The 18,764-nt window shown below is 42.9% G+C and overlaps 3 protein-coding genes across 4 annotated transcripts; 2 read left to right on the top strand and 1 right to left on the bottom strand.

Moving 5' to 3' along the window:
* The first annotated feature begins 1,245 nt into the window (after positions 1-1,245).
* Positions 1,246-3,240, top strand: LOC125288974 (G-protein coupled bile acid receptor 1). Its single transcript, XM_048235688.1, has 3 exons — positions 1,246-1,255; positions 1,292-1,741; positions 1,820-3,240. Exons 1-3 carry the CDS (start codon positions 1,246-1,248, stop codon positions 2,383-2,385), a joined length of 1,026 nt encoding a protein of 341 aa, XP_048091645.1. The 3' UTR covers positions 2,386-3,240.
* Positions 3,241-7,408: 4,168 nt separating this feature from the next.
* LOC125288893 (intermediate filament protein ON3-like) lies at positions 7,409-14,186 on the bottom strand. The gene is made up of 9 exons (XM_048235589.1): positions 13,916-14,186; positions 12,940-13,148; positions 10,560-10,620; positions 10,093-10,188; positions 9,816-9,980; positions 9,147-9,272; positions 8,437-8,657; positions 8,092-8,120; positions 7,409-7,845 (listed from the first exon to the last, which is right to left on the bottom strand). The coding sequence occupies exons 1-9, from the start codon at positions 14,162-14,164 to the stop codon at positions 7,838-7,840; spliced, it is 1,164 nt and encodes a 387-aa protein (XP_048091546.1). The 5' UTR covers positions 14,165-14,186; the 3' UTR covers positions 7,409-7,837.
* A 214-nt stretch (positions 14,187-14,400) lies between these two features.
* LOC125288892 (keratin, type I cytoskeletal 18-like) lies at positions 14,401-17,634 on the top strand. Of its 2 annotated transcripts, XM_048235587.1 has the most exons (8): positions 14,401-14,784; positions 14,934-15,016; positions 15,267-15,423; positions 15,521-15,682; positions 15,829-15,954; positions 16,063-16,283; positions 16,707-16,741; positions 17,411-17,634. In XM_048235587.1, the coding sequence occupies exons 1-8, from the start codon at positions 14,446-14,448 to the stop codon at positions 17,542-17,544; spliced, it is 1,257 nt and encodes a 418-aa protein (XP_048091544.1). In that variant the 5' UTR covers positions 14,401-14,445; the 3' UTR covers positions 17,545-17,634. The 2 variants fall into 2 exon arrangements, with proteins under 2 accessions (XP_048091544.1, XP_048091545.1); XM_048235588.1 differs by lacking the exon at positions 16,707-16,741 and having other exon boundaries at positions 17,411-17,565.
* The last annotated feature ends 1,130 nt before the right edge of the window (positions 17,635-18,764 follow it).

Below are 18,764 nucleotides of genomic sequence, written 5' to 3'. Positions count from 1 at the left end.
CTCATGTCCAATTGTTTATGAGGTGAAGAAAAGTTGGTTGGTTGGGTCCCTCAGCATATTTTCTGATCTATTTCTTATTTGAATAAGGTGAGTTATTTCTTTCCCATCCGCTACCTTTTATTCATTCAGTATTATGAATTGTAGTGTTATTAAGGCTGAGGCGAGGTTTTTTATTTTTTTATTTACATAGTTTTGATTAGTTAAGCAACTAGATAACTAACATTATTCTACTCCATACCAGTAGTCAAATAGTTTTTTTTTGTGTTCAATTTTGCTTTTAAAAAACTTCTATGAAAAGCAAGAGTAAATGTATTTTAAATTCAAAATATGTGGATGTTTTCTGTTAAAGTAAAATAGACATCAGTCATAATGCCCTTATATCTTTCCATAGCCCATAATGAATTTGATGCTTTGATGAAAATTGGGCCATGGTGTATATAGTTTCTTTTCATTACACAAACTCAATCGTGAGCTAAGCCTATCTAAGCCATTAAATTCACGGTATCTGTACAGGAAAGGATTCGGCTTAAACTGTTAAATTTATGTGTTTGCCCAAACGGGTGGAGACATGGTGTTCTCCCAGTAGTAAATGTATAGCCAGATGCTCATTGGAGAGAAACCTACTGTGACACCTGCCCACACTGGAGCAACATAATCATGCGTGTCGCACACACCCAATTAGCAGTGGCCTGATGAAAAATACGGTCACGGTAAAAGGGAGGGAGAGATAGCCACCTGAATAATGAAAGAGCCACTACGATGACTCATTGTTTGCCAACCTTGTTGCTCATACAAAGATCAGAAGCCTGGTGTTGGGTATCTTCTGTGGGGGAACCTATTTGCTGTGCTTTAACCAGACAGTTATTGCTCTTGATAAGGACCACTAATGGGGAACTGAAAAGATCCCTAAAATGAATGAAACGCAAACTGAATCTAAGTTCCTATTTTCAATTAAGTCATATGCTTTGATTAAAAAAGGATGTGACCCCTTATGTTCTAAACTTGTACAGTTGGCATCAGTCATCTTCTATAAATAGTTTTTTTTTTTTACAATCTCGGCACTTTTGTCAAGGTGATGTAAGTAGATTCTGCAGTTCATTCACACTTTATTTGGTCAACATTGTATTTGACAGCTGGGCCCTAAACATTGAGTGCATGACACCAGATTTCATCTATCCCTTATTGAGTGGTCACTTTGATGGGGTGATGCCGATGTCCTGAGGCCTGAGGTGAGTCTCCACGGTGATGGACCTCGGTAACGCCTCCAGCAGCAGCAGCGGCGGCGGAGGAGGAGGAGGAGGAGGCTCAGGCAGTGTGGAGGTGCAGCTAATCTACTCCATCACCATGCCCCTCTCCAGCACCATCATCCTGACCAACCTGCTCATCATCCTGGCCATCGGCTGCAACCGCCGGCTGCACACCACGCCCAACTACTTCTTCCTGAGCCTGTTGGTGGCCGACCTGGGCATGGGTGTGGCGCTGCCCTTCATCCCCTGGATGGGCCTAAGCCGGCCGCTGAGCTTCGGCGCGTGCCTGATGGTGCACGTGCTGCCCAACTTCCTGTTCCTGGCCTTCCTGTTTAACCTGGTGATGGTGCACTACGAGCGCTACCTGAGCATCGTGAGCCCGCTGCGCCACCGCTCCTTCTGGGTGCACCGGCGCTTCCCGCTGGTGCTGCTGGCGCTCTGGCTGCCGCCGTTGCTCTTCGCCCTGCTGCCGGCGTTCGGCTGGAACAACCGGCGTGGGGGACGGGCTTGGAGCGGGTGCTGCCGCCCGGGCGCGGCCCAATTCGGCGGTGGCGCCACCGGGCATGTGGAAGGCGGTGCGACGGCCGGCGCCAGTACCAAGCCCAACTGCTCGCTATCGGCCGCTGCGGGCAGTGGTTCGGGCGAGCGCTGCTGCACGTATCGCCACGTCTTCCCCAACGCCTTTATCTACCTGGAGGTGTACGGCATCCTGTTGCCCGCCATCCTGTCCATCGCCATGATGACGGGCCGGGTGCTGTGGATCACGCACGGCCAGCTGAAGGACATCCGCCGGCTGCAGCGCTCGGTGACGGGCCGAGGCCGAGGAGGTAGGCAGCTGGGGGTGGACCTGCGCTATGCCCGCTGCGTGGCGGCCGTCTCGCTGACCTTCCTGGCCTGCTGGGTGCCCTACATCATCTACACCCACGTGGGCATGGCCTTCCTGCTGCGGCCCGGCGCCGAGGGCAACCCCACCGCGCACATCGTACTGTCGTGCGCCGGCATGGGCGGCATGGCCGTGGTGCCGCTTGTGCTGGGGCTTGCCAACCGGGAGTACACTGACCCCGTACGGAAGTTCTTACACAAACTCCACAACCGCTGGCGGCGGAGGAGGTGGGATGCGGAGAGTATTGCCCTGTGATGCCTTTCCTAGAATGCATTGTGTGAATTCCTATCCAGGATTTTGCAACAGGAATAGGACATTGAGGAAATATTGGATAGCTGATATGAGGACTGCTTATTTTTTGCCAATTTCAGTGGAAAGAAAAGACCTCCAAACAAAGGTTCAAATGCAAACAGTTTTGGGCAAGACCCAAGCTACTGAGTGACAGGAAGTGATTAATAAATTGTTTCTCTCTTTTCATGAGGACCAATTGGATGGCTAAATTAGGTTGTTTCTTTATTGACACCAACATTAGAAAACCAACCTTAACCCAAACTATAAACCATTTAGTTCAAATTGTTTCTGTGCAAGAGAACATATTTATGTAGAGAATACTAGTAGTGGAGAACTTATGCCATAAGCTGTTTGCATGAACTCATTTCTGGAAAGTGTTATATGAACACAGAGAACTTATTGCTGAGATGACCATCACTAATCCCTGAAGTGTGACATGATTACCCTTAATGGGAGTTCTGTGAAATCATAGACCCTGATACTACTGTTGCTGTATTGTTATACTGTTACGAATCTGGTTCAGTATTTGACAACAAGACAGTTCTGTTAAGAATGCATGAAGCATGCCATGTCTCTTTGAGTCTACCCCCTTATTCAAAGAGTCATTCAAATAATACTCTCTGTGTGTTATGTTCACCCATTTAAGCCCAAATTTTTCCCAGACATGCAAATATGCAAATCATGTGTTATTAGCATCCCTTTGAAGTAATCCATAATTATTATTTTTTTAAATGTAGAAAAGTAGATGAAAAAGTGAGTTTTTTTACCGGTGGGATAAATATACTCAATTAAAGGTTGCTCAAATTGCTTTTTTGTTAAAATAAAGGTATTCTGACAGGACTTTTCAAACTGATATGAACACTGAGACCAATGGCAACAATAAATATGAAAAATATGTTAACATTGTTTATTTACCAGGAGCTTCGGCTCGTTAAAATAGAACCCTGAATGTGTATGTCTGTGCGTGCGTGTGTGTCTTCATGTAGTTGTGAGAGTTAGTGTATATGGTCTCTGTGTGTGTATCTGCATGGGGTGTGAGAGTTAGTGTGCATATTGTGTGTGTGTGTGTGTGTGTGTACGTATATATATATATATATATATATATATATATATATATATATATATATATATATATATATATATATACATATGTTGTGTGTGTGTGTGTGTGTGTGTGTGTGTGTATGTGTGTGTATCTGCAGGTGGGTGTGTGAGAGTAGCAGGCAAAGTGCATGCCGCGTGCAATGTGAAGTCCCCTTGAGTGTGTATGTCTGTGTGTGTGCGTGTTTGTGTCTGTGTGTGTGTGTCTGAGTGTGTATATCTGTGTGTGTGAGTGTATATCTGTGTGTGTGTGTGTGTATTTGTGTGTGTGTGAGTGTGTGTATGTCTGTGTGTATGCGTGTGTGTGTGAGTGTGTATCTGTGTGTGTGAGTGTGTATATCTGTGTGTGTGAGTGTGTATGTTTGTGTGTGTGTTTGTGTCTGTGTGTGTGTGTGAGTCTGTATGTCTGAGTGTGTATATCTGTGTATGTGAGTGTGTATCTGTGTGTGTGTGTATGTGTGCATTTGTGTGTGTATGTGTGTATTTGTGTGTGTGTGTGTATGTGTGAGGGTGTATGTCTGTGTGTATGTGTGTGTGTGTATCTGTGTGTGTGAGTGTATATATTTGTGTGTGTGTGAGTGTGTATGTGAGTGTGTGTGTATGTCTGTGTGTGTGAAAATGTGTATGTGTGTGTGTGTGAGAATGTGTGTGTGTGTGTGTGTGTCTGTGGGTGTGAATATGTATATGTGTATGTGTGTGAGTGTATGTCTGTGTGTGTGTGTGTGTGTGTGTGTGTGAGTGTGTATATATATATGTGTGTATGTGTGTGTGAGTATGTATGTGTGTGTGTGTATCTGTGTGTGAGTGTGTGTATGTGTGTGTGTATGTCTCTGTATGTGTGTATGTATGAGTATGTGTATGTGTGTGTGTTTGTAGGTGTAGAAGTATGTGTGCATCTAGATACACCATTCTATCCCACCGGTCACTATTGTGACCGTTAACATGTTTACTCATTCTGCAAACACACCAAAGACATTTTAATAATTATATATGTATATCTAGCATAACTAGACACCTTAAAGACCATGTGTACAAAAAATATTTGTCCTATGTTTATTTTAACATACTTTAAAAACCTTTTATTTGGGAGCTGTGAGGCCGTCATCCTCTTCTCAAGGTGCAACCAAGTGAACAGCTCTGGTCATGTGACAATTTACTCAAAACATTTGACACTGGAACACATTTCATTGAAACACTCTATTGTTTCAATATTTACTGAAAGAGTATTGGGATATTCCCCAGTTACAGTTTTAAAGGCTTATAGTACAATTGTGACCGATGGGGTGAAATGGGTTAATGGCATCTCATTGGAGGAGAATCCTGGAGCAGAAAGCCAGGAAACATGGATGAGAGCAGCCTGCATGTTGGCATATAACCCATTAATAACACTTGTGTTAGCTTAACAGAGAAACACAATAACTTAACATGTTTGGAACAGTGAGACAGACTCAGAATAAACACCTCCAGTTCTGCATGTGTGTGTGTGCGGGGCCGTGTGTGTGTGTGTGTGTGAGAGAGAGAGAAAGAATGCATGTACTGTTGAAAAGACAATTATCTAATGGTGTTTGTACAATCAAATGTCAATTCAAATGATTCCTTGTTTTGTTTAACCTTCTAACACTGTTCCGGTCAAAAATGACCGATTTACTCATTCCCTGTACCATAAATATGGCATTTTTCGTCAGATTGCCTCAAGATCTTATGATAACCTTCACAAAAGGCTTTTGAACACATAGAATTTATTTTGACTACTTTCTTTGAATTTTGAGTGATTTATTCAACGTAGAAACATTCTTTTAGTTTACAGTCAAAAATGACCGCCATAGGAAATTAATGGGAAAGAGTATACATTTCATCCAGGAGATAACATATATCTCCTTACACACACTCCTACAACTTACCACCAATATTCCCACACACATGCAGGCATGCACACACAGAAGCACACACACCCACACACACACACAAACAGACACACATACAGTACACACACATGTACACCCACTCACAGACACACACACACACACACACACACACACACACACACACACACACACACACACTCAGTTCATATTTTCATTCTGTTTTCATGTTGCCTTGTACGTGTGAACCACCAATGTCCACACAGGCATTCATGCATACGTGAATAGGGGTGAACAAAACACACACACACACACACACACACACACACACACACACACACACACTCAGTACATGTTGTCAGTTCCTGTTTTCATGTTGCCACTTGTACGTGTGAACCACCAATGTCCACACAGGCATTCATGCACATACGTGAATAGGGGTGAACAGAAACACACCCACCCACAAACCCATAAAAAGACACACACACATGTACACCCACTCACACACACATAACACACTCACACACACAGTTCATGTTGTCATGTTGCCACTTGCATGTGAACCACCAATGTTCGCACACACAGGCATGCATGCACACACAGAAACACACACACCCCACACACACACAAACAGACACATACTGTACACACACATGTACACACACACACACACACACACACACACACACACACAGTTCATGTTGTCATGTTGCCACATGTGCAAGAAAAATCATCAATGTTTGCACACACATGCATTTTTCACACATGGAAACACTCACACCCACACACACAAACAGACACACACACACACACACACACTCTCTCTTTCTCTCTCTCTCTCTCACATACACACACACACAGTTCATGTTGTCAGTTCATGTTGTCATGTTGGCACTGTGCATGTGAACCACAGTGTCCGCAGACATTCACGCACATACAGAAACACACACACCCACACACACAAACACACGTGATGTAGATGTTAATGTTCTAATAAGGGTCTGTTTACAATAATGTTCTATTAAATAATACTTTTTGTCATGGTATTGGTATTTAAGAGCAGTTAAAACTGTTTGGTCAAATTTGACCGCGAACAGTAAATTAAGGGGGGTAGCAACGAACAGTGTTTAAAAGTTAAGATATTTGAGTGACAGACAGACTTATGAAAATAGATTTCAGTAGGGCTTGGATGATGTTACAATTAACTATTGTATGTTCCTGTTCATGTTGTAAGCTAACAGGCATTATCCAGTCAGTTAAAAAAAAAAAAGACTGCAGTTGTTATTCGACTTTTATCTCAGAGGCTCTAAGAGGAGGATTGGTTCTGCAGAGGCCAGAACTATGCTGAGATATGGCTGTTTACATTACACGCTGGGAGAGAATGTGCGTATGCCGTGTGTGTGTGTCGGGCTATACTAGGTCTATTGCGCACAAGAAGAATGCTGTAAGTCTAAGAAAGTGTTCCTCTGAAGACAGGAGAGGAAGACAGACCGATACAGGAAGAGGGTGATGAAGAAAGGGAACTGAGAAACAATGCAAATGTTAAGGAGAAGAGGAAAAGAAAAGAAAAGAACCCTGGAGAGACGGTTGGAGGCGTAGCTGGACTGGACAGTATCCCTGCTCCTCTGCGGAGCATCGTCCTCTGACTTCCTCTGACATTATCATTGTTTGGAGTCTAACCAGAAGCCTACTTTGGGCTCGCGAAAAACTGCACTCGGCACACGGTTGTTGCCCTTGCTCGACTGAGCTATAAACTTCAGTATCATCCCACATACACACAGAGATTTCCATGAGCTCCTCTATTGAGGTTTTTCAGCCCCCCCGAGTGAAAAATGTGGGTGGCTTCGATAAACACCATCAAACCAAAATATTGTGCCTCTCAGACATGCTGATCCTTAAGGGTTACTTTCAGCGATGGTGGTCTTAGGATTCAAAAAAAATAAGGCTCGAATGTACATGTACTGTAAATAAAGAATATATATTTATGAACGAGACACACAAAGTCAAACTGTGGCATCACTGCTTCTGGTTTAAGACAAAAGTAAATTTATTGTTTTAGACTGCAAACAGATCTGTTTCCAAAAACTGTAATAGTAATGGTAAGCAAAAACAGATGAGGCAGACACATTCATGAAAGAAATCTTCATGATTTCATGACAGGGTCAGAATTGGGGGGAACGGGGAACAGACGCAAACCATCAATGCTCACATTTTTAGGGGTAAACTGCATACACTAACACACATTTGCAACAGCTCGTTCACAGATAAAATTGAGATGGACAATGATTCTTTTTTCCCCCCTCAACACGTGGATGGGGACTGGGACCGGGGTCTCGTCAATCAGTCAGTGAAGCTTTCCGAGATCACCCGGCCGTCCTTCACCTCGATTTTGACGAGCAGGCTTTTCTTGGGCTCAGGCTTGTCAGTGGGCTGAGAGTGTTGCGTGTAGCTTTTTAGAAATCTGAGCAAGAAACGAAATTAGATTTAGGGGAAATACTGTGATTGGTTGCAAACAAATTTTGCTGTTATAAATTTGTCAGTAGTACAACATTGACCTAGATCAAATTTCAGATTGAATTTCAGTATATTATCAGATGTTAGTAGATATTTATTTTTTTTGACTGCAATATTCAAAGGGTTACATTAAACTGGTATTAATGTCTCATTCAAATATCTATACAAAAAATTGTTTAAGTGCACAACTCACCCAACTGTTCACGCCTAAATCCATTCATCCTACAAGGAGAAGAAAGTAAATGTGAAAAGAAAGCCCTGCTACAGTGCAATCACCATTGCTAGCCAGATTTGCCTTTACCCTTCTCTTTCAAAATCCTTACCCAAATGCTCAGAGATAACTGGCTAATGTCTAATGTCACTTTTAAGTTAAATTAAGTGCCTAGACAATTAATTAATACATTAATCGTTTTGTGACTTGTTAAATTCAGTTAAGAAACAAACTTAGTTGTTAACATGTTATTGGTGAGTGAGATTTGATTTGAGATCATCGAGATCATCAATGAGATCTTTTTTCTTCCTTTCGCTCTGTCCGTACCTCATCTCCTCTCCTTCCAAGAGCTTCCTGTAGGTGGCAATCTCGATGTCCAGCGCCAGCTTGACGTTCATGAGCTCCTGGTACTCTCGCACCTGGCGCACCATCACCTGCTTGGCCTTGCGCAGGGCCCCCTCCAACTCCCCGATGTGGCCGCGTCCCTTGTCTATGCTCTCCTGGCTCCGGTCCTCACACTGGGTGATCTCTAACTCCAGGGCATCTTTCTGTCATAGAGAGAGAAAGAAAGAGAAGTGGGAGGGGGGGTAGTATGGAGAGACTCTTTGATACCTGACCATTTTAGGATGTGCATCGAGACATGGACAGGTGGTAACATTGTGACAGAAGGACTGTGCTTTCCCAAAGGACCAGTGTTGAGTGTTGATACTCATGCATATTTGGTAATGGATATTGCATACATGAGATGACACTTTTAAGGTGTTGGATGTAGAAAGGCTGTAGGCAAGAGACATGGAAGCTTCATAGAGATGAAAGCAGAGGTGGAAAAGTCCAGCTTCCGAAAGTAAAACCTGTACTGGTTCTACCTGTGCACTTAACACAGGTGATCTCACCAATTAGCTGCTCTACCTGGCTGAGGAGGTGTGCTAATTAGAATCAGCTGGTTTGAGTGAATGGTTGGCACAGATTTGTGAAAGGACTTTCTGAAGCTGAACTTTTCCACCTCTGGATGAATGTGTCCAGTGGAGCAGTCTTACCTTTTTCTTCAGTCCTTCGAGCTCATGCTTCAGCCGTTGGATCTGCCTCAGTAGGTCAGCAATCTCTTTCTTGACATCGCGCAGGTCATCCTCATACTTCCCAGCCGTTAGAACCAAAGTATCCATCTATTGAGAAAGAGAGAGAAAGAGAGAGAAAGAGAGAGAGAGAGAGAGAGAGAGAGAGAGAAAGAGATTAATTATGCATCTAGAGTGGTACGATGACAAGGATCAAATGTCTACTTTGTTTATCCTTTAGAACAGTCTCACTAGATATTCTCACAGGCTCATTTACATTTATATCAAAGGTGTAATCAAATCAAAGCAAATTTCAGAAACATCTAGGCCTAGTCAAGCAGCTAGAAATAACACATACAAACAGTAAACTACCCTCCAATACTAGTGTATCTGCAATATATCTCAGTGTGTTTGCCAGCTGGCCTGTGGCAGAGGAGGGCTTTGTCCCCATGTGACCCCACACTGAGGCTGCATCTCAAACCACATACTTCCGTTTTTACACTGCTAGTGTGCACTGAGCACATACTTGCGTTGTGCCCACTTTTTAATGGTTAGTATTGTCCCATTATCTGCACTATATACTTAGACTTTTTGAAAAAAATAAAAAAATTTGAAGTGTGCAAGTAGGCAGTCTGAGTTATAGCCTGAGCCCACCTTCTTCTGGTTCCACTGCTCCACATCCTCCCGACTACGGGCCGCTATGTCCTCATAATGTTTCCTCACAGAGGCTACAATCTCATCCAGGTCTAGGTCAGGGCCATTGTTGGCCTTCAGCCGGATCTTCTCTTTGACGATCATGGATTCCAGCTCTCTGATCTCCTGTGTAGTGTGGGAGACAAGGAATCGTGGTCAGGGAAAGGTGGGGGATGACAACAACATCTTTTATTGGCTGAGGAATCTGTAACTGTTTGGCCTATTGCCTGAGACCAACCTCACTGTAAGCCTGTTTCAGGAAATCCAGTTCATTCATCAGCTCCTCGAGGTCCAGTTCAAGTTCGACTCTTTGTAGGTAGCCCTCATCCACGTCCTATCATGAAACAAATCAAACAATAAAACAAATCAAACAAACAAACATATCTTGTAATCACCTGACAATGTAATGCACAATCCACCGTTGTGCCCTTGAGCAAGGCACTTAAACCCTAGTTGCTTGGGAGATATTGGCCCGATATTTCGATAAAAGTCTGTTAAATGAATAAATGCAATGTAAATTTGAACTGATTTGACTGGATCATTTGAAAATGCCACCTATTACTATTTTCTTCTTTTTTTTTAGTTTTTACTTATTTTACTAAATGAGACTGACAAAGTCATAAAACACCATCACATTGTACAAGAATCCCCTGAACTGGCAGAACTCACAGCTCCCGAGACCGATCACACTATTGCATCACCCACCTTCTTGTTGATCACAAAGTCGTTCTCTGCATCTATCTTCTTCTGCAGCTCTTCCTCAAACCTGCAGAGACAAATCCAGGGCCGATGTGTTACATTGGCCAGTGGACTCCGGCACCATGTGCATCGCCATAACCTAGATGCGACTCTGACTTATGACCAGGAAAGATCCTGAGCCTCCGAGACACAGAGGTGAGGAGGGAAAAAAATGTCTTGCTGTGAGCAGAACCAGACAGAGCATCAGAGGGGACTCAAGCAGAATGGAAACATGTGGTAGATGGATGGCCAGAGAGAGTATATGGTTTATGGACCAGCCCCCAGGCAATGACTGAGCCTTGGAAAGGGGGGGGGGGGCATGTGTATACACACACAGTGATTATGTAGTACATTCCATGTCTTTTCTGCTCCTTTGCTCGTCCCTTACATGGGGATCACGGGCAAGCATCTTTACGTAATGCCATCTGGATGGACACTAGAGGAAAATTCAGTGAGCCGCTCTCTAGGAAAACGTGTCATGCATTAATCGTTCAACTACATGCAACCATTGAACAGACTCCTCTGGCTGTAGGCCTACCACTATTTCTACAATAAGCGGAGCACTTTTAAATTCATGTTATTGAAAAAGATAGATTTGGGACTGAGAGAAAATATAGGATGGCCTTGTGCTTAAAAGAGAAAAGGAGTTGGTGGACAATAGTCCCACTTTAATCAATTTGATCCACAGGAGTGTGCCTCTAATGGTTAAGTGTTGCAACAGGCTTCTAGTGGAACTGTGAAGAGCATACATTTTAAGGGTAACCTCCCGGCCTATGGGCCTAATGGGAAGGTTCCATTGTAACTGGGAAAGATGGGGTGGACCAAGAAGAGACAGAATAGGTAAGCAGGAAAAACAAGTCTGTGGTGATGATGATGATGACAGTAAGTAACTAGATGTACCGGTACAAAATATGACCAAAAAATGAGGAAAGATGCCACTCAGTCCTGTACATCCGTTCCGCGAAAAGAAATCACACTTCAATTTGTCTCCATATTTTACTCCATCCCCCACTCTTGAAACTTTTGTGTACGCTTGTTTGGCATGCCTGAGTGTGTGTGTGCGGCTGCACAGAAAGTAGCCTACTGGTGCTGAAAAGGTGAATAGATTGTAGAATAGCCAAAGAAGATTGTCAATGCACAAATTAAGTAACAGTAGTCTGAAACGTTATTGTTATTGCACAAATTAAGTAACAGTAGTCTGAAACGAAATGCTGTTTTACATCTAACCAGTGGTGCAAATAACTGACATGTCCAAATGGGCCTTGATGAAATCGTCGCTAGACTGTTCATACACATTTAACGGGCCAAAGTTGAAGAGCTGTTGTCCGTTATTGTTCGTGCAAATATAGGCTGATTCATGTTCCCTTGCATTGTGTAACTGAGGTCCATGGCTAGTCTGGCTTTCACCAGACCAAGCTCAATCTTTTAAGAAATCAAAAATAAATAGCGGGCAGATCTTCCAACAAAATTATGTCTCACTGCAACGATGCGCCATCTAGTGGACAAACGACTACTTCTCGCCAATACTGGAAATGCAGCCATGATGATGATGATGATGAATATTTATTTTGGCTTTCTTTTAATCCTACTGAATTTGTAATTATGTATCGGCCGTTCTAATACCGATAGTATGTGGGTGCCTGTGTGTGTGTGCATGTGTATATGTGTGCACCGCCATCTACAGGCCAATGAGTGTACAGTCACTAAATGTACACATAACCTAATTTTTTTAGACTCCCCCATGGATGAAATTCTACAAAACTTGGCATACCCCCAGAGAATGCCAGGTCAATCATAAACATAAAGTTGGTGCAGTTCTGAACATCTTAACTGAAGATAGAGGCGATTAAAGCAGAATAATATTGCATTTTCATTTTTTAGTGGGGGGGGGTGGGGGGGGGGGGGGGGGTGCAAATCCCAAATGAGTGATTATGGGCCAGGTTGATGTGGGCCCTTGAGACCAACATACGATAAAAGATTCTTCATCCTCAGTGCCACGGTTCAGGTAGTTATTTAGGAAAAACTGCTTTTTTTGCGGTTCGGGGCCCAGCAGGGGGGAGGCCCCGGGGACGAAACAAAATTTTTCCGTAAAAGTCTAGTGGGGCTACATATCCACCAAATTTCATGTGCCCCGGTGGTTCGGTGTCCCGGGTATCGTTGACCAAAAATTCAGGAAGTAGATGACCAAAAAAAAAAAAAAAAAACTTTGACAATCCCTATATAATTATTCTGACTAAAATACTTAGTAGGCCTAAACTACTGAATTAAAAGAGTGATTAAAAACACCAGTGAACAAATACAATCAAATCAATAAAGCAATCAATCTAACAATGAAAACAAAGCTTACTTATTACGGGTCTGATCCACTTCATCCTGACTGCGGTCCAGCTCCGCCGCCAGCTTCTGCTGGTCCCGGTCCAAACTGTCGATCTGCCGGCGCAGGTTGGTGCTCAGCTCGGCTACGATGTCATCGATGTTGCCCTTGTATTGCTCTTGCTCCAGGAGAATCTTCAGTTTGGCCTCGAGCCTTTGGTTTTCCTGCTCAAGGTTGCGCACCTGTGGTAAAAGAATTTGAAGGTCAGTGGGCCATCTTTTCTGACCTCATGTGGACGAAATGAAAAACTGCACCTACAAAGTGGTGGTAAACTGGTGGAATGGAATCAGTTTCTGGAGGCGTTGCTTAGAGGTAAAGAGTACTTCAAATGTAATGCAATACAATTCAGTAGGCCAAATAGGCTACAATACACAACATTCAATGACATAGGCCTACAGAAATGCTTAAAATATGTCTTTCCGAATTTATTGTTGGTAAGGCGATACGTAACTATTACCAATTAAAACAATTTGCAATATAAAAAGTCTAAGAATGTGATGCCCAGGAGTTCAAAATCGACTTGAGCATAGTTAACGCCCTTGAACTGACGTGCAAAATGACCATGTGAAATTACAGGACCTGCACAATTTAGCATGTGCTTCACTATAAACACATTTGTTAGAAGATTGCATTATCAAACAACGAACCACAAAAGTAAACAATAAATCAGATGTTGAAACAAATTGAGGACTATCCTATAGGCCTATTATATTATATGTATTTATTTATTAGATGCAAAAATAGCATTGGCGATAACCCCGTAGCTCATTCTTAACTGATATGTTAAACATTCTGATTACTATCTAGAAAATATTCGTCTTGATTAAAAGTTCGCAGACAAACTTGTGACTCGAAAATCAAGAGGAGCCTCTCTAATTTAAAATAAACGATACAAAATGCAGCCTCTAAATCACTTTGCACCATAATAATTAAACCGCAGCCTACTTACTTTGTCAATAAATGCAACGAACTTATCATTCAGTCCAACCATCTGATCTTTCTCATTTGTCTTGGCCTTCTGGTCAACGGGGTCCACCTTTGTGTCGATGGGGTTGAGTAGGTCCCTCTTGGCCGGCGTCATGCTGGGGTACCTTCTTGAGGGATTGTGTGACTGACTGCTGAAACCTCCGTTCTCTTTTACGCTGGTCATTTTTGCTATCTCTGACTGTTGATATGAGTGATCCGGGCAGACTGGCATGCAAGGTAGCGAGGTGAAGAATCTCGCCTGCTTATTAAGGTGAAGCACACGCCTCCCCTAATGAATTATGCATAACGTGGAAAATACCAGGAAAAGTGAATGCTGGTGAAACTACAGGTTCTCCCGGTCAGCTGGAAGAAACCTATAATTCAGTCTAGCTGTTAGACGCCCCGGATGGGTGGGTGGGTATAAGTAGGATTCTAGCATCGACACCTCACTACATACCTGAGCAGGTAACTACTATAGAAGTGTCACCTCCATCCTCTATCAATCAGATCGCGATGTCTCGTAGGCCTACAAGCTCCGCAAGTATGTTCGGTGGGGCTGGGGGAAGGGACTCCCGTGCGTCCGTGTCCACTCTGCAGGGTCTCCGGAGCGCTTTGCGCCCCGACTCCCAGAAGACTGATGGCGACAGCATCGCCTCGGCCCAGCCTGATGACAAGCGGACCATGAAGGGCCTGAACGACCGGCTGTCTGGTTACCTGGGTCGGGTTCGCCAACTGGAGAAGTCCAACACGGAGCTGGAGGACAAAATCAAAGAGATTTTGAAGAGGAGAGGAAAGATGACCGATCGTGACTGGGAGGAGATTGAGAAACCCCTGGTTGAGCTCAGGAAGCAGGTACATTTTTCCACGTTTAAACAGCAATACAAGTCATTTGTAATCCTCTCAACATAGGAATATGCTACATAATAATAATAATAATAATAATAATAATAATAATAATAATAGCCTAATAATAATAATAATAATAACAATGTTCCCTGTAGGTTCGTCAAAAGACCATGGAGAATGCTCGTCTTATTCTGCAGATTGACAACAGCAAACTGGCCAACGAAGACTTCAAAAACAAGTAAATTATACTTCGATTTATGGTCCACCTAGAACAATCTTGTTCAACAAATGTGAAATTACATGCAATAAGCCTGAAGTTTCAAACCCATAATGTCATGGTCACAAGATGGCGCAATAAATTCTGCAACACGTCAATATGGGAAAAGCAATTTCAGTATCCTTTAGCCTATTAAATCGAAACATGCATATCATAAAAAAAGTATATTATTTTGACGAGTACACTATTGCTGACCCATATCACTTTACAGATTGGAGACCGAGGTGGTGGCGCGTCAGAATGTGGATAGGGACGTTGCCGACCTGCGCAAGGTCATCGATGACACTCAACTGTCCAAGATGCAATTGGAAAGTCAGATTGAGGCAGTAAGAGAGGAGCTGGCTTATCTCAAGAAGGATCACCGTGATGTAAGTTAGCCCCTGACATATATTACGTTATGACTTACTACCTACATTTTTTATCTTTGGCTTTGAACTGCAAATGTCTTCTCAATCACCACCATAGGATGTGATGTCGCTGCGTCTGAAGGTAAAGGATTCTGATGTCACTGTGGAGGTGGACTCCCCTGAGTCCAACCTGGCCAGCACCCTCAACAAAATTCGCGCTCAGTATGAGAAGGTCGCTGATAAGAACCGTGAGGACACTGAGACCTGGTATAGTAAGAGGGTAAGCCTACCAATTGTCACCACACACATTTTGTTTTGAATAATTTGAATTTAAAAAAAAAAAACTAATAAAGACTTAAATTTAAAACACTTTAAGTACTTACAATATGTTCTAATACATATTCTCTCTACCTCTCTCTCTCTCAGTTTGATAATATCAAGATTGAAGTGGCTAAAAATACAGAGTCGATCCAGTCCAGCAAAAATGAGCTAACTGATCTACGTCGCCAGAAACAGTCCCTAGAGATTGATGTGCAGGCTATAAGTCAAATGGTAGGCTATGCTGTGCTGCATCCCCCACCCCACCCCACCCCACCCCCAGCAGCACCCTGCACTGCAAGACGCGCACACACACTCATATCTCTCTATCTTGCACTGCAGATTCTCTCTCTGGAGGAGAACCTGCGGGATACGGAGGGCCGCTATGGCCATGAGCTAGGCCGCCTCAACCGCGTGCTGCAGCAGCTGGAGTCGGAACTGAGCCAGGTGCGGGCCCAGGTGGAGCGGCAGGCCAACGATTACGAGGCCCTGTTCAACGTCAAGATGAAGCTGGAGGCTGAGATCGAGAGTTACCGTAAACTGCTGCATGGCATCGATAGCACGTGAGGATGCAACCCCTTCTCCCACAAACACACACACACACACACACACACACACACACACACACACACCACTAATAACACTTGAGTCCTGATTTCAATGATTTGTTGCAATTACATTCAGGGCAATAACATTCAAGGCATTTTTAATGGTGTCATGTTGTGGTTCTCAAAAATGTGCTGCAATTACATTCAGGTCTTTGATAGACTTTGAGTTAGAGTTAGACTTTGAGTACTTCAGGACTTTGATAGACTTTGAGTTAGAGAATAGAGTTATAGACTTTGACATGACAAAGTGGCGCACTCTCTGAAATCTGTGACCGGCTACAATATGTCCATGTTTATGTTTGTGCTTTTGAGCCCTTCATTTTTTGATACTGAAAGAACCTTGTCCATGCATTTGTTTGTCATGTTCTCTCCACACAGCGGCGATTTCACCTTAGAACATGCCTTAAAGAGTGGTAAGTTGGTCAAGGCCTGGTCCTAAGCCAGTAGGCTCTGAGCGGGGGACAGGGTTTCCAGTATTGCATGCTGAGTTTTACAAACCAGGGCATACAGTAGATATGCAAACTTACAGGTAGCATGAAGAGCACACAAGATAACTTGCTTGGCTTGTTATATCCCAGCAGTAGCAGTCTAGAGATGAAGGATATTATGATCAAAAATCCTTGATTATGGACCGCTCTGCTTCAACTATTTCTGTTATGTCTGACTAAGTGCTACATCATTGTTTGAGAATCCAGACCCATGTAGCCTCAGCTACCAATGCTGTGGAGTAGAGTATCCTAATAGCAGTCTGCATCTTTGTTTGTCCACCTTGTCCTGCATGTGCATGCCTCCCACACCTGTTCAGATGTAACCAATGACTGCTTAATCGTTTAATTTGACAGTCATTGGACCATTTGATCACTTTGTCTGGTCTAACATATGTTTTCCATATTTGGGAGAATGTGTGAATGTGATGCATTTCTCTGCAAGACACGTTGAGTGCTCTGAGTGGGAAATTACTGATGTACAAGTTCAGTTAATTTACCATTCACTATTTGATGTTACAAAAAGTCACAATGAATCTTTTATTTATCTGTCTGGGATGACAATGGTTGGGATCTGTTTCCCCTTTAAATCCATAGAACCCCCACAGAAGGAGCCTGCTAAGAAGAGCAAGGGAAAAGAAGTGGCTCCGAAGGAAAAAACAGAAGACAAAGCTCAGCCTGATGACAAGGCTCATAAGCCTGATGGCCCTGCCCAGAGTCCAGCAAAATAAAAACAAACAACAACAACAACAACAACAAATAAACAACAACACAAATGTGTGTTTTTTTTTATTTGTCAACAAATAAAGGCATATGATTTGACCTGCAACGCAAATGTGGTTGGTCTTTTATTTCCGTTAATGATTTCATCTTTATGCTTTGGATAAATCGCATAATAATGCATGTTGAAAAAAACAACTAAATCAATCAACAATATCAAATCAATATAACAACAACAATAATAATCCTACTAAAAATAATTTTAACCGCTACCATCATATCATCATGAGAGACAATAATTGTTGAGAGACCAGTAGCTACTGAACTGGGAAATGTTTTCTCCAATGACAGAGGGATAGAGTACAAACCCCACGTGATTTGTTTTGTAAACTAAGGTCTCACACACTCTTTCCTGACCTTTTCATCTCTCTGGGCCTTGTGGGGGTTTTTTGGAAGCTTTGAAAAAACAAAGAAGTTAAATGTAAGGATTCCTAATCTGCATTGTCAGGATGGAGAGACATAACCTCGCACAATGACAACCTCCATGAATGGGCACTGTAAAGAGTCTTAAAAGCCTTTAAATTTTACTGGAATGTCAGCATTTTGTCCATGTCAAATCCATCCCACAAGTGTATGGATTATATAACCGCCACAACTGTTTAGAGATAATCACACAGTCGGGGCCTGAGGGGTATTCCAGAAAGGAGGTTTAACAAACACTGAGATAAAACTTAGCCTCTGTGGCAACTAAACCCGAGCTGTCGGTTCCAAAACACCGGTTACCAGTTAGTTCAATCAACCCTGTGTTAGATAACCTAGAGTTGTGCGCGTTCACGGCGAACTTATAAAGGCATCATCTATTGAGAGTCGAAACCATGAGTGAAACCGGCGAAAGGAATTGAGCACCGTATTTTTTAGAGTCGGAGTAGTCGAGGTAAAAATAATTCAGTGGAAATGCATGGATTCCAGTTGCTGCTACTGAAAGAAACTGGAATCCATGCATTTCCACTGAATTATTTTTGGAATCTGATCCCTTATCATACCTGTTCATTCTTACTCGTTGCTCGACTTATCGTGACTAAATTCAAGACGGCTGCAAACGCTAAACTTTGTGAAGATACTGTCTGTATAAATCGTCTTGTAAGTAAACTACCAGTGCTTTTCAAAGTTCTCAATGTCTCGCTTTAAATGTCAGGGCCCCTCGAAGTCTACCAATGAAGTGTGGAGATAC

This window comes from Alosa alosa, chromosome 23, assembly GCF_017589495.1.
Source record: "Alosa alosa isolate M-15738 ecotype Scorff River chromosome 23, AALO_Geno_1.1, whole genome shotgun sequence".
Taxonomy (NCBI): domain Eukaryota; kingdom Metazoa; phylum Chordata; class Actinopteri; order Clupeiformes; family Clupeidae; genus Alosa; species Alosa alosa.
The sequence above is the reverse complement of the archived record's forward strand: the minus strand, read 5'-3'. Positions and strand labels throughout refer to the sequence as shown.